Source organism: Varanus komodoensis, unplaced genomic scaffold (genome assembly GCF_004798865.1).
Source record: "Varanus komodoensis strain SLA01 unplaced genomic scaffold, ASM479886v1 scaffold8, whole genome shotgun sequence".
Classification (NCBI taxonomy): Eukaryota; Metazoa; Chordata; class Lepidosauria; order Squamata; family Varanidae; genus Varanus; species Varanus komodoensis.
In genome coordinates, this window is record NW_025336481.1 from 22,209,140 (window position 1) to 22,221,616 (window position 12,477).

Genomic DNA, 12,477 nt, shown 5'->3' on the forward strand with positions numbered 1-12,477 from the left:
CCTTTGCACAACATTTCACTGCCCTATTTGTTCTTAGCCATACTGTTGCTCCTGATAGTAGCCTTTCCTGGGTTTGCAGCAAGCATTTGCCAACTTAAGACATAAAACAATTATCTATTTCGTTAATTGTTCCAGAGGACAGCCAATTGAACTCAGATTAAATCAAGGCACTTTGGAAAGGAACAAGCTGGTAAATATATCATTATTTCTCTTTGCTTTGACTGATAAATATCAGTATTACCAACTAGGAAACACTAAAACACTAACCATTTTAATAGTTTATTCTGACCAACAGTGACAGTGCAGCCTGAGCCAGTTAGGCTTTATTCTCCTACATTGCCATGTGTACAAAGTTTTGGGGTGTTTTGCTTTCAGTCCATAAAATGTCTATTCAGTAAGACCAAGTTTTTTCTTCAAAGATTCTGGCATTTCAGGTGGAGGTGGGCGAGGAAGCTTGAAATAGACTTTCACAGAGTCATAGATGAACCACTGTAGTGCTGTCAAGGTACCAATCATAATGATACGGGCAAAAAGACCCTTCCATACTCCTGTTGAAATATACAACAATATTAGTACTTCAAATTATTCATGCATTTCTACCATTCAACATCTATTTGAATCCTCACCTTTGAATCCCAGCCTCTTCAGCACTTCAAGAGCTGAACTACCCTTTTCTTTGTTCAACACTGACACCACAGAATCAGCAGGATGTGAGACAATGGCACAGAAGACACCAGCTGAAAGAAAGTTACTTCCATTTTAATTTATGCATTATGTCTTACCTCTATATCATGAGATCCTATTTCAGCAACTGAGTAGCCAATAACTAGTACTGGGAAACTATTCTGTTAGCATTATAGAACTTCAAGTGTGTACACGTTTGCAAGCGTGCATATTTCACAGATGTTATAAGAACTGATATCAAAGTAGTTATTGTGACTTGAAGATCCAAAAGGAACTGCTACAAATGCAAAGTGCAATTCTGCCATGTGCCTATTAAGGCTTCAACAGAACTCCTTTAAAAAATGGTGCTTTAGATCTTTAATTTCGTTAGATGCCCCCATATCTTCAAAATAGATAATTACCTTACCTATGAAAAATATGAATGTAATTATAAGTCATGTTTATCAAACAGTAGGTATTATCTTACTGTGCCCATGCACTTGAGAGAACCCACTACTTGATCTATAGGGCTTTGATGCTTCTAAAAAACCCCACTAGTTTCTGGAACAGGGCAGGGCAGCAGAACTTGCATAAGAAAGCTCTGCTGATAAACCTTGATCTGGAAAGTAACACTTCCAGGTTTGTTTGTTTTTGAGCATCAAAAGCCCTGTTATATGTGTGGTAGATCCAGCAAGTGCAACAGAACTGACACAGGCAGATTAGCCCCACAACTCCTGGCATTCCTGACCATTGACCATGCTGCTCAGGTTCATAGGAACTGACATCCAAAACATCTGAAGGACAACAACTGGGGGAATGCTGCTATCAGCATTACTACAGTAACATTTCTGAAAGTTTAAGACATGTTTCCTTACCAATATAACCTGCTATAAATGTTACAACCAGCTGTTCTGCTTTTGAACATTCACTCCTTGGTTTAGGAACGACATATTTGTAAAGAGCTTCCACAGTTCGTTCAAAGCAGGCAAACTTCATCATTGTGTAAGGAATCTGCCTCATCCATAAGGGAGCAACACCTTTGTAGAAACTTGAAAGTAGGGGGGAAAAGAAAGAAAAACTATCAGAGTTTACTCTGAAAGACACACAAATTCTTTAATTATTTACACCTTCCCCATAATTAAGCTATTGAAACACACTGTAAAGTTCAGTAATGGTATATGCTCTACAGGCAGATCACAGATTGAATCTGTGGTATCTTCAGGCAGTACTGAGAAAGAACACTGTCTGAAACCCTAGAGAGTTGATACAAGCCAATACACAAAAGATGGACCGTGGTTTAAAATGCCACAAGCTTACTTACGTCTTCTCATGTGAAGCTTCACTTGAACTTCATTATGTAATTTCTTACAAGGTAGCCATAAATCACAAACAATGCAGTTAAGCCATTCCTAGTTTATTCCAGGACTGTTGGGATTGGAATAGCTTCTGCAACAGTCCCTCTAACCCTTAACCTTAAAGTAAATGATAAAGATGTCCACATTCCAGTCAAATCCTGATAGTAGAAAATGACAGTACAGCCATTTCTATCAGAACGTAACAGACTAGAGTGAAGGTATATTATTCTCACATGCCAATGACTCAAGCATCTTTGACTGTACAACCATAAAGTTGCTGATTTCTCTTAACTGGAACTACTAAGTAGCCAAAGCTTTAAGTAGAACTCAGTGTAAGAGCTATCAAACAAAGATGGATCTAAGGGAGCATGTTGGCTCATTTTGCAATTTCAGTGTATTCAGAACTGCACTAATGTCTAAAGTCAGAATGTCCATTATCAACAATGAACAGCTCACAATAGCCCTTCGCAAGAGGGCTTGAGAACACTTTTGCAACTTCCTTAACTTCCACTAATACTTACGCCCAAATGCCTTCTTCTGCAAACATTTTTGGAGCTGCTTGCCTCAGTGTGTTAGCATATCCAGGCTGAGTCTGAATGCGAACCTTAGCAGCTTCCATTGGAGCCAGAGCAATATCAGCAAAGAACTCAGCACTGGCAGAGGCAGCCAAGTACAATGATGTACGCCACAGATAGGCATTTTCCTGAAATAAGGTGCAACAAATCAAACATTCTCAAGTGATCTCTACTGGATAAATAAGTAATAAATACAAATTAAGACGTGCAGGAAAAAAAACTTACTTCTCCCAACATGTTGCCATAAAGGATTTTAAAGACTTCATAAAAACCAAATTTACAGAGCCCTTGCATGGAATACCCAAAAAAGGTTGGAGCCCATCCTTTTGCCAAGCCACGAACACCATCTTCCTTGAGAGTAACTGAAAATCCATTGAAGATGCTTTTGTATTTGTCTGGATCCACCTAAACAAAGTTTGTAAGATATTAACATTTTAAGCTTTCAAAGATTCACAACTACCATCAGTTTAATCCAAACATGTAGGCACTGTACAGAGCATGAAAGTGACAGAAGTATTTTTTAAAGAGAGCTTAGAAGCTGTATCAAGTGAAATGACAGAAAATAATTAGGTACGAATGTGAAGTGACAAGAGAAGAAGCCAAGTGACACTAGCAAGGTGAAGTTAGGGGACTTTAGGAAAGAGTTCACACCAAAGTAAATCTTGAAGATGAACATGGGAGAAATTCTTTAACTAGAAAGGTAACGGAGAGGAACAGGAATGCAGGCATAGTATTTCCAAGTTTTTGAAGCCACTGAAGTATTGGTATGAATTATAGATACACAACTTATAAAATGTAAACTATGAATAATCTGGAAACATACATCACTTTCTATGAGCAGATTTAATCACATATTGTATGCTGAAAGTTGTGATGTTCCATACATTTAAGGCTACAATCATGTATTCTCTTACCTTGGGGTAAGTCCCATTGAACCCAATGGTGCTTACTTCCAAGTAGACTTGTAGAAACAGCTTATAGTATAATTCTATAAACAGACAACTTTAGCTGCCTATTATTCAAATTTCTAAGTAAATCACTTAATCTTGTACTATTTATGAATTTTGGATTAATTTGCAATAAATTCTATTTGCGTAAGTGAAAGAATATGAGTATTGGATATTTAATGCAAGATAATATTTTAAGTTATGAAAGCAAATTGCCAGGATGGAGATACTCAAAATTTAGTCCCTCCAGTCTCACTAAATAGTTCTAAAGGGGAAAGCTGTCACTTTTCAGAAAAATTGTGCATAAATACTATGAAAACAGCTGAAATTTATTCTGCAATTTTTGGTTCACCTAGCTATGCAATATGAATTTAAACACCTGAGCTGGTCATTAATCCTAAAATATTTTATGCAGTGATTGGCAATATACTGGCATTGTTTGATACAGATGTCATACAGACTTCAATACTCTCTGATGCTACCTTCCTACCTCATGTCGCCCTCTACTGATTTGTTCCGTTTCACCTTCCTCTTACTTTCTGGCCTCTTTCTGACTTCAGTATGAGCAGGATTACATTTTCTGTAATGTGGATCACATATAGGTCAAGAACTTTTCCTCAAGACCTTTAGCTGCTTTAGAGAAACAGAACACTTGAATCAACTTTGTGAAAGAGATATCTTACAAGATTTCAAAGCAGCTGTTTTTACCTGTAAGTGTAATCTATTAACGTGTTAAATTAGTTCAAAGTCTTATATTTTATGTAACAGTTTTCCTCATAAACCAGAAGCTCATGTTAACTGATAATTTGGAAACCTAGACTGGCTTCACTTAACTCTGTTTACATGGTTATTAAATACTGATTAAGTATGTTGGGTTTTTGAAATGTTACAACTTCACAAAAAAGATATATATTCATGAGGCAGTGCTTAGCAGTGTACAAACCTGGATGCGGCACTTCACTAAATCCAAAGGAACAACTGCTGTGTGTGTCAGACCACAACTCAGGACCCCACCAAATCCACACAGAGCATAAAACTTGAGTGATCCATATTCACAACTGTATTCTTCTGCAGCAAAGAAAAGACACACCATGCTATTATGTAAGTTACATGCAATGTTATTAAAAACCTCTTATCTGGGTAAAAACCAAACCTTGCTTAATTTTGGTTAGTAAGATTTCACACTTTATCATGCTATATAACTCATCTGATATGACATGCAGTCAAACCTGAATTCGACATTTAACGAGATCTAAAGGAACCAGTGCTGTATGGGTGGTACCACAGCTAATAATCCCACCAAGGCCACAAAGGATGAAGAATCTGCCAGAGCCATATGCACAGCTATATTCATCTGCTTAAAAAGAGAAATAAGTACAAGTTGGCAAAATATAGCAGTGCCATTTTAATATAAATAGTTCTCAATACATTTTATTTTTTCCCCACACCAATTTTCTCCAATATTTTTAATTTATGCAGTGATTGTAGGTTAATTAACCACCATTGTGGTTTTGTCTTTTGACATTCTCATTGTAATTAAATACAGAAGTCTTCTGCATGAGCTTTAGCTTGATACAAGCAAAAGCATCAGTATTTCTTCATGAGAGTCGTTTTAAGCAACAGGTATTTTATGATATTTTACTATTATTTGACACCACATTCAGATACAGAGATGAAACCTGGCTTGTTAGGGAGACCTAAGGAAGTTATCTCATTTCTGTGCCCATGCTAATACACATTAAGTGGGATGCACTTGACAAAGTGACCTGTGTTAACATAGGTATACAACTGGAAATGTCCAGAAATGAAGACAGGATTCCAAACATGATCTTAGCTGTCACAAAAGAGAAATGAATGAGAGGATATCAGAATAAATTCTGCATGAACCAGACCTGGCCAACCTGGTACCCTCCATAGAACTTTGAACATTAATCAACTTAGCTGAATGTCCAATTACATCAAAATGATAAAACACAAAAGCTGCATTGAAATTGAGTTGAAGTATTTGTTTATTGTTTTAAACAACATAACACGTCTTGAATTCAGATCTTGTAAGAACTAATCTAACTAGTAAAATAATTTTACAAGTTATTTCTTCTCATAATTCTTTAGGCAGTCTAATAAACATGCTCATGTTCTTTAGATCCTCAAGTGGGCAATTCCTTATCTTTGTAATTGTACACTATATTCTCATATCTTCTTTAAAGCAGTTTTCTTAAGTCTAAGTTATGGCTTAAATTCAAAGTTGGTGCCCCAAAAATAATTGATCCCTAAAAGTTATTTGGGGATCCTTGTAATCTTAGTTGAAATCTTGTGCTAGCAATAGGTTTTAGTTTCATTTTAAATGCAGGAGATACGGAAAATGCACAAATATCTGCTGAGCTTTCAAAAGCAAACATCTAAACATACAGCTCTTAGAAGAAAGTCTTTGATCTTGGAAATTTTAAACTGCTACTAAAAGAGTGGGAGGTGAGATGGAAGCTATCTCAGTCTTTCATTTTAAAAAAATCCTTTAAGTGAGCTGTCTGAAAGAAAAATCTTCAAGATGGAGAAGCAAGAATCACTTCCATTGCCCCTCCTGCCCTTCTGGCAGCAGTCTGGTTAACTTGGAAACCTCCAATATTAATGGGTTACAATCTCTTTAAGGATCACTCCATACAACCTACACTTCTTGTGACCTCAGGATGAGGATTCTGAGCCAGGATGCCCTCTCCCCTTATAGCTACCATGTAAAGAGCCATGCTGGCTGCTCCCAAAAGTTGCAAATATGGCCTTGAAGAAAGGGAGATTGGGGGGGGAGGGGTAAGGGGAGAGCCCAGGATAGAAAAAGCCATACTGCCTCTCTAGCCCTCAGCAACATGTCTTCTCTAGTCAGGACCTCAATATGGTCATGTGAAATGTAGCTAATCTTCTATGCATCTTACAAAGTAGACTCAACTAGTCATTCCACAGACCACAAAAGATTTGTTAGTCTCTCCAACTTCCATTTAGCACAAACATGGTGAACCTATGAACTTTATGTAGTGCCATATCAGATCCCTTACAATAAAAGATCGAGTAATTCAGATGACTTGATGTGACACTATTTGATCAATAGAAGTAACAGCTGACAGGGTACAGTATTATAATATTAAATATTCTCATCAAATTGTATTTCATTCATGCATCACCATATTTTAAAAACATACCTAAGTTGTTTACAAAGCCAAAGATTATAACGCATCATAATAAATAAAAAGCTCATCAATTTAAAAAACCCAAAAATAAAACAAAGTAAGCACAAAACAAACCAATGAACAGCACAATAATTCAGGGAATCGTTGGGTAAAGGTCCTTAACAGACATCTGGCTGGCATTTCTGCAGTATGGGGCTGCATGCTAAAATAAGCCTTTATTATAAAAATAAATTATTTATTCTTCTCAGCACTTCAACACTATTAACAGGCATTTATTACAAAATTTCCAGGCCTCAGCATAAACAGTGCAGCAATTATAGTAATACAGGGATCCAAAATTCAAGGTCCCATCCACTCCTTTCCGTGTCATTCTAACTCTGTGACCTTGTGCACGCCATCATCCTTCCCCACATACACTTTAAGGTAAGACTTACCTACAAGAGAGTAACCAACATGTTAGTTACTATGGCGCCAAGTCCTTTTCTCTGCAGGTAGCATCTTTAAGCCACTTTGGTGACCCTATCAGTACCCTGATGATAAATGCGCCCAGTCAGCCAAACGGCTTAGGTCAACATGAGGCCTTCAGCCCCAAGGTCGCAGAACAAGCCCTTCCTAGGTATGAACAAGGGAGGCCAGGGCACTGAGGAAAACGATCGAGGCAGTTCGACCAAGGGGAAACGAAAGGCGTTCGGCCTAGATTAGGCACCCCGGACGCCGCACAAACCAGTGCCTCGGTGACCTTCCTTGTCCTCCAAGCAGTACCAGGCGAGCACAGCCACCACGGGCTCCCCAGAGTATGAATGCAAAAAGCCGGGGAAACCTTGGAAAGGAGTAATGGAGCCGTTCATCTCTCCTCCCTTCACCCCACCGACTTACCCTCTGCGGAAGCGGCTGCGAGGTTCCGCTGCGTGCACGAGGGCCCCGCGGGATCGGCCACGCGTTTCCTCAGGCTGAGGCTGTCTTGCTGCAGTTGCAGATGAGGAGCGTGGAATGGGTTGAGCCGCACAAGCGGCGCGATAGACGAGAACATGGCGGCAGGAAGCTTCAAATAGGGAAAGCAGAGATGCGATTAGGAAGAAGCCCACGGCATGCAAAGGAATTGCCCTACCGGTGCCTCGGAGCAAGTTCCGACACACAGCGAGGGAGCGCGAAGCACCACCTCTTTCCCCCGCCCGGTTACCCACCCGAGATACACACTCCCCGGGAATCACCTTCTAAAATGGCGCGGCTCCCCTCCAGACTCCGATACTTAGCAGGCTAGTCCACATAAAGGCCGAATATCACCCTTCCTCAATGACTTTGTCCTTCTCTGACGCAAGGGGCGGGTCCGACGCCCAGAAAGGTACATAGCGGTTGGACAGGAAAAGCCAGGGGCTTAGCGTCACTTCACTGACGTTTCCAGGAGCCAACCCTGCCCACTTTGCAAGCCGGCTTGCTTTGGATTCTTCCCCCCGCAGCGTGCGTCAGCCGTGCTGGAGGGGCGCTGTGCGTGTTAGGCCTCGGCTGAGACCTTGAAGGCCAATCAAACGGGTTTTGAGTTTAGCGGGAGAGAGAAGGGAGCGGAGGCCCGAGCTTAGTCAACCCCTGGTTCAAGCGTTCCTTGCTGGAATGTTATGACAGGCCCAGTTAAAAGCATTGCGTGGCAACAGTTAAGGCCTGGAGATTAAGCTGCCTGTGGGCTAGCGTAGATCAGCATATTTCAGATGTTTCGTAACATAGAGATAACTTAATTGGAAATAACATCGAAATAATAACTTAATTGGAAATGTTATCTTGGGACTCCATTAGGGTTGCAAGGAAGGCAAGCACTGTTATTTTATGGTGTAATACTATGCATACTTTAGACAAAAAAAGTCTTCGGATCCGTGCATGCCGCAGCCATGAAGGCTTGAGAAAGGACATGACGGTATAGATGCTGCTTTTCTGTCAAAATATCCATTGGATGGCATGGCATCTACTGTCACTATTCTGACATGATACATCAGCAGTACGAATAGCCACATATATAACAGAAAGGATGAGGAGTTATAAGTTATAATAAATATGTATTTTACACAGCTCAGTTCAAGAATTAGATTGTAATTGTTATATTTGTTGAATATATTCCTGCAATTATATGTAGCCAAAGAAAAAGACCTTTATAGAACATAAGAAAAGCTATGCTGGATTAGCCCAATGGTCCATCTAGTCCAGTGTTCCATCCACATGATGGCAAACCATCTGCCTGCAGATACTGGTGTATGCTTCAGGTAATGGAGATAGCACTCAGCGAACAAAGCTAGTAGTCCTCAATAGCCTTCTCCTCCATGAATTTATCTAAATCTACCTTTAAAGCCATCCAACTTAGTAGCTATCACTACTTCCAATGGTAGTGAATTCCATAGCTTAACTATACGTTGTGTGTGACATACTTGTCTTGAATCTACCATCAGTCAGCTTCATGGGATGACTGCATTTTAGTATCTCTCTCTAATTTTCTAAGTACAATTGCACCATAGATATTTGTATAAGGGCAGTTTGATTCTCAGTGCTTTCTTAATTATGCCCAGTGCTTTTTTGTAAGAAAAAAGGTGCTGAAACTCATGAAATTATTTACCTTTCACATGTAGTCAATCACTGTGCACACCCCCACACGTCAGTTGTGTAACAAAACATAATGGTTGCCGCCTGCAGTATGCACTCAGAGCACGACCACACGACCCATCACAAGCCGAGCAGCGCCATCACAACCAGTGCAGACAAAGTACGCATGCATGGGATTTGACACACAAGCAGTCCGCATTCACCGTTGTAATGATTTTGCCGCCAACCTGCTACACTCAACAGGGCAATTCAAATCCACATGGACCAAACATCAAATTTTCAAAAGTTATTTTTAAAACTTGGAAAATCTGTTGAAAAAAGGTGCCAGAACTCCGTTCCGGTGCATTCTATGTCAAAAAAAGCACTGATTATGCCTAACATGGAGGCTGACTTTTTTTCACAGCAGCTGCCCACTAGATCCACGTTTTCATTGAGCTTCCCCCTCTACCTAAAAAAAGATCTCTTGATCTGTCATTGTTAGTTCAGGCTCCATCAGCTCACTTGAAGTTTAGAATCTTTTGCTCCAAAATGCATTACTTTACAGTAAGTTACACTGAATTGTATTTGCTGTTTTGATGCCCCCAGTTTGGAGAGATCCCTTTGGAGTTCCTCACAGTTCTATCCTAAATAGTTTGGTGTCATCTATGAACTGATTTACTGCTTACTCCTACAAATAAACATTTCTGGAAAATTATCCAACTAGCATGCATGTAGATTACATCATCCCAGAAGGAAACTCAGATCTCACAGTATCAGTGATATGGGTCGTAACAGCTTTTCAATAATGGCTGTTTTGGCATATCATGTGACATGCTGCTGAACATAGGAACTCCCAAGACATTTTTTAAATAAGACTTTCTATGGTCCTAACCCCCACCCTTGTCCTCAAAAACCCTGACTGCTGATTTCAACTGCTTTCCCCCTCCTCTTGAGATGGAGCAAAGGCACTGACTGGCTTTGGTAGAACTGGCCATAGCATTGAATCCTAAGTGACCCATTTAATTATGCTTTGCTGAATTTGTGTGATGGCCAATTGAGAAGGCGGGGTGGATACCCATTCAGCTCTATGCATGGAATGGTTACCTTAAGGCTGGAATTATATGTACAAATTATAAACAAACCAAAGAGTTCAGTAGGGCTTACTCACAAATCAACCTGGATAATTTGTGTGGTGGCAACCTGGAACCAATAGCTGATTCACATCTGGTAGAATAATCGGTCCATTAACATGAGCAACTGCTAGTGGCACACTAATAGTATATGTAGCGCAATATATTTCCTGGGGAAACTTAATTTATGCAATTAATGTTATGCTAGATTTGCTTTTGCCAATTCTAAATCAACTGCATAAGCTCAGCAATGCTGTTGGATACTGCTTTTAGATCCAAGGCTACCCACAACTCCTTGTGTTGCTCTTCCTGTGATAACTCCCTTGCAATTGAGCCTACAAAATTGAAGGTACTCATGTTAACATATAAAGCTCTCAACAGCTTGGGACCAGGTACTTAAAAGGACCACCTGCTTCCTTCTGTGCCTACCCAGGTCCAAAAGTCTGTTTTGGAGGCCCTTCTGAAAGAGCCATACTCCAATGAGATAAGGAGGAAGGCTAATAGAAGAGGGGCCTTATTTGTAGTTACACCCCAGCTATGGAACAGCCTCCCAAAAGCAATTTGCCTGGCACCCTCACTACAATTTTTTTGGCACCAGGCGAAAATAGTTTCTCTCTCTAGGTATTTTAATAATTGATTTTATTCTGACAATTTTAACTTGTTCATTGGTTAGTATGTAGTTTTAATTATTGCCCTCACCTTTATACTGTTTCATTTTACTGTCTTTTGTTCAATTTATTTTATTTTTTTCTTTTATTATTACATGCTTTATTTAAAAGGCGCTTGGGCTGATTAGCAAAAACTAATTCTAAAAATAAATATTACATATTATTTTCCTGTTCCACTGGCACTCTGTTCTTTGGATTTCATATTCATGGTTCAAGGAGCTCCTGCAAAAATGACTATTAGTTCAATCAGTAATTGTTTGAAATTCCTTTCAGATAATTAAGACTGGTCCCATGTTAAAGCCTAATGTTTCACTTTAAAAAAATTAAAGAGAGAAGATCATTTGAGAGCAATTGAGATAGAATTTTCCAAATTAACTTAAATGTTTAGTAGCAGCTACACAATTCTTAGGTATCTATAGGTATTAGTCTGAAGAGCAAATGTGGTTTCAGCATTTGAACTGTATGCAACCAGGGGGGAATTGTCTTGTAAAAGTTCAATATTGCCCACACTTACTGGCAGAGTTTTGGTCTGTCCTGGTCTTAGAGATGGCAGGAATTGAACCAGGAAACTTTGTGTGCAAAGTAGGTGTTTGAGTACTGAACTACAACTCTTCCTCTTTACAGTCAAATACACAGTTTTTCAATGCACTGGCTGTGTGTTAAAAGAATTACCAGCATCATCATATTTAACAGTTTTATTAGATTTAAACAAATGAATTCCCAGACTGTAAGCCCCAATGAATTTTACATGACTATAGGAATGCATTGGTGGTCACTAATTTATTCAGTATTTTCCTATTATTACAATTCATTTATATCCTACCTTTTTTCTTCTTTTTGTGAAGGACCCAAGAAGGTTCACATAGCTCTATTTTATCCTCACAACAACCCTGAGAGGTAGGTTGAGTTTCAGTGTCATCCAGTAAGCTTTATGGCCAAATGGAAACTAGAACCCTAGCACTCTAACCACCACACCACACAGGCTTTTATGAAACATACAAGTACTGAAGGTATGTAAGTGGTTTTTAGTAAGCCTAGTAACAAGCATATTAGTATGCCAAATTTTTAGGATATTTTTGTGCAGTTAAGTTACTTAAATCCCATTGAAGTCACTGCGGTCTAAGAAGCCTAACTGCACCGAACTGCAGCCTTACACGCAGAACTTATGCAGCTAGATACTTCCAAAAGCTTTAAAATTGTGCATTAGAATCCGAAGAATTTCTACTTAGATGTAAGTCCTGTTATGTTCAGTAGGTCTTATTTCCAGGTAAGTTCTAGGATCCCATCTAAACTGTGCCTAACTTTGCACACTATCATGCTGTTAAATGCTCATTTTTTAAGGAATAAAAGATTGTGCTTCATTACACATTTGTACTGATACCACTTTCTGCGAGACTATAG

At 39.2% G+C, this 12,477-nt stretch overlaps 1 protein-coding gene and 1 non-coding gene across 5 annotated transcripts; both read right to left on the reverse strand.

Annotated features, from left to right (window-relative positions):
* Positions 1-263: 263 nt before the first annotated feature.
* Positions 264-8,052, reverse strand: SLC25A3 (solute carrier family 25 member 3). Of its 4 annotated transcripts, none has more exons than XM_044454773.1 (8): positions 7,928-8,052; positions 7,593-7,758; positions 4,484-4,605; positions 2,819-2,998; positions 2,540-2,721; positions 1,539-1,711; positions 627-737; positions 264-548 (listed from the first exon to the last, which is right to left on the reverse strand). In XM_044454773.1, exons 2-8 carry the CDS (start codon positions 7,744-7,746, stop codon positions 388-390), a joined length of 1,083 nt encoding a protein of 360 aa, XP_044310708.1. In that variant the 5' UTR covers positions 7,747-7,758; positions 7,928-8,052; the 3' UTR covers positions 264-387. The 4 variants fall into 4 exon arrangements, with proteins under 4 accessions (XP_044310708.1, XP_044310707.1, XP_044310705.1 ...); XM_044454772.1 differs by having other exon boundaries at positions 4,484-4,608; XM_044454770.1 differs by lacking the exon at positions 4,484-4,605 and adding an exon at positions 4,770-4,894 and having other exon boundaries at positions 7,928-8,051.
* Positions 2,154-2,391, reverse strand: LOC123036534. Its single transcript, XR_006417162.1, has one exon. It is a non-coding gene; the product is annotated as a small nucleolar RNA SNORA53 (small nucleolar RNA).
* Positions 8,053-12,477: the final 4,425 nt, after the last annotated feature.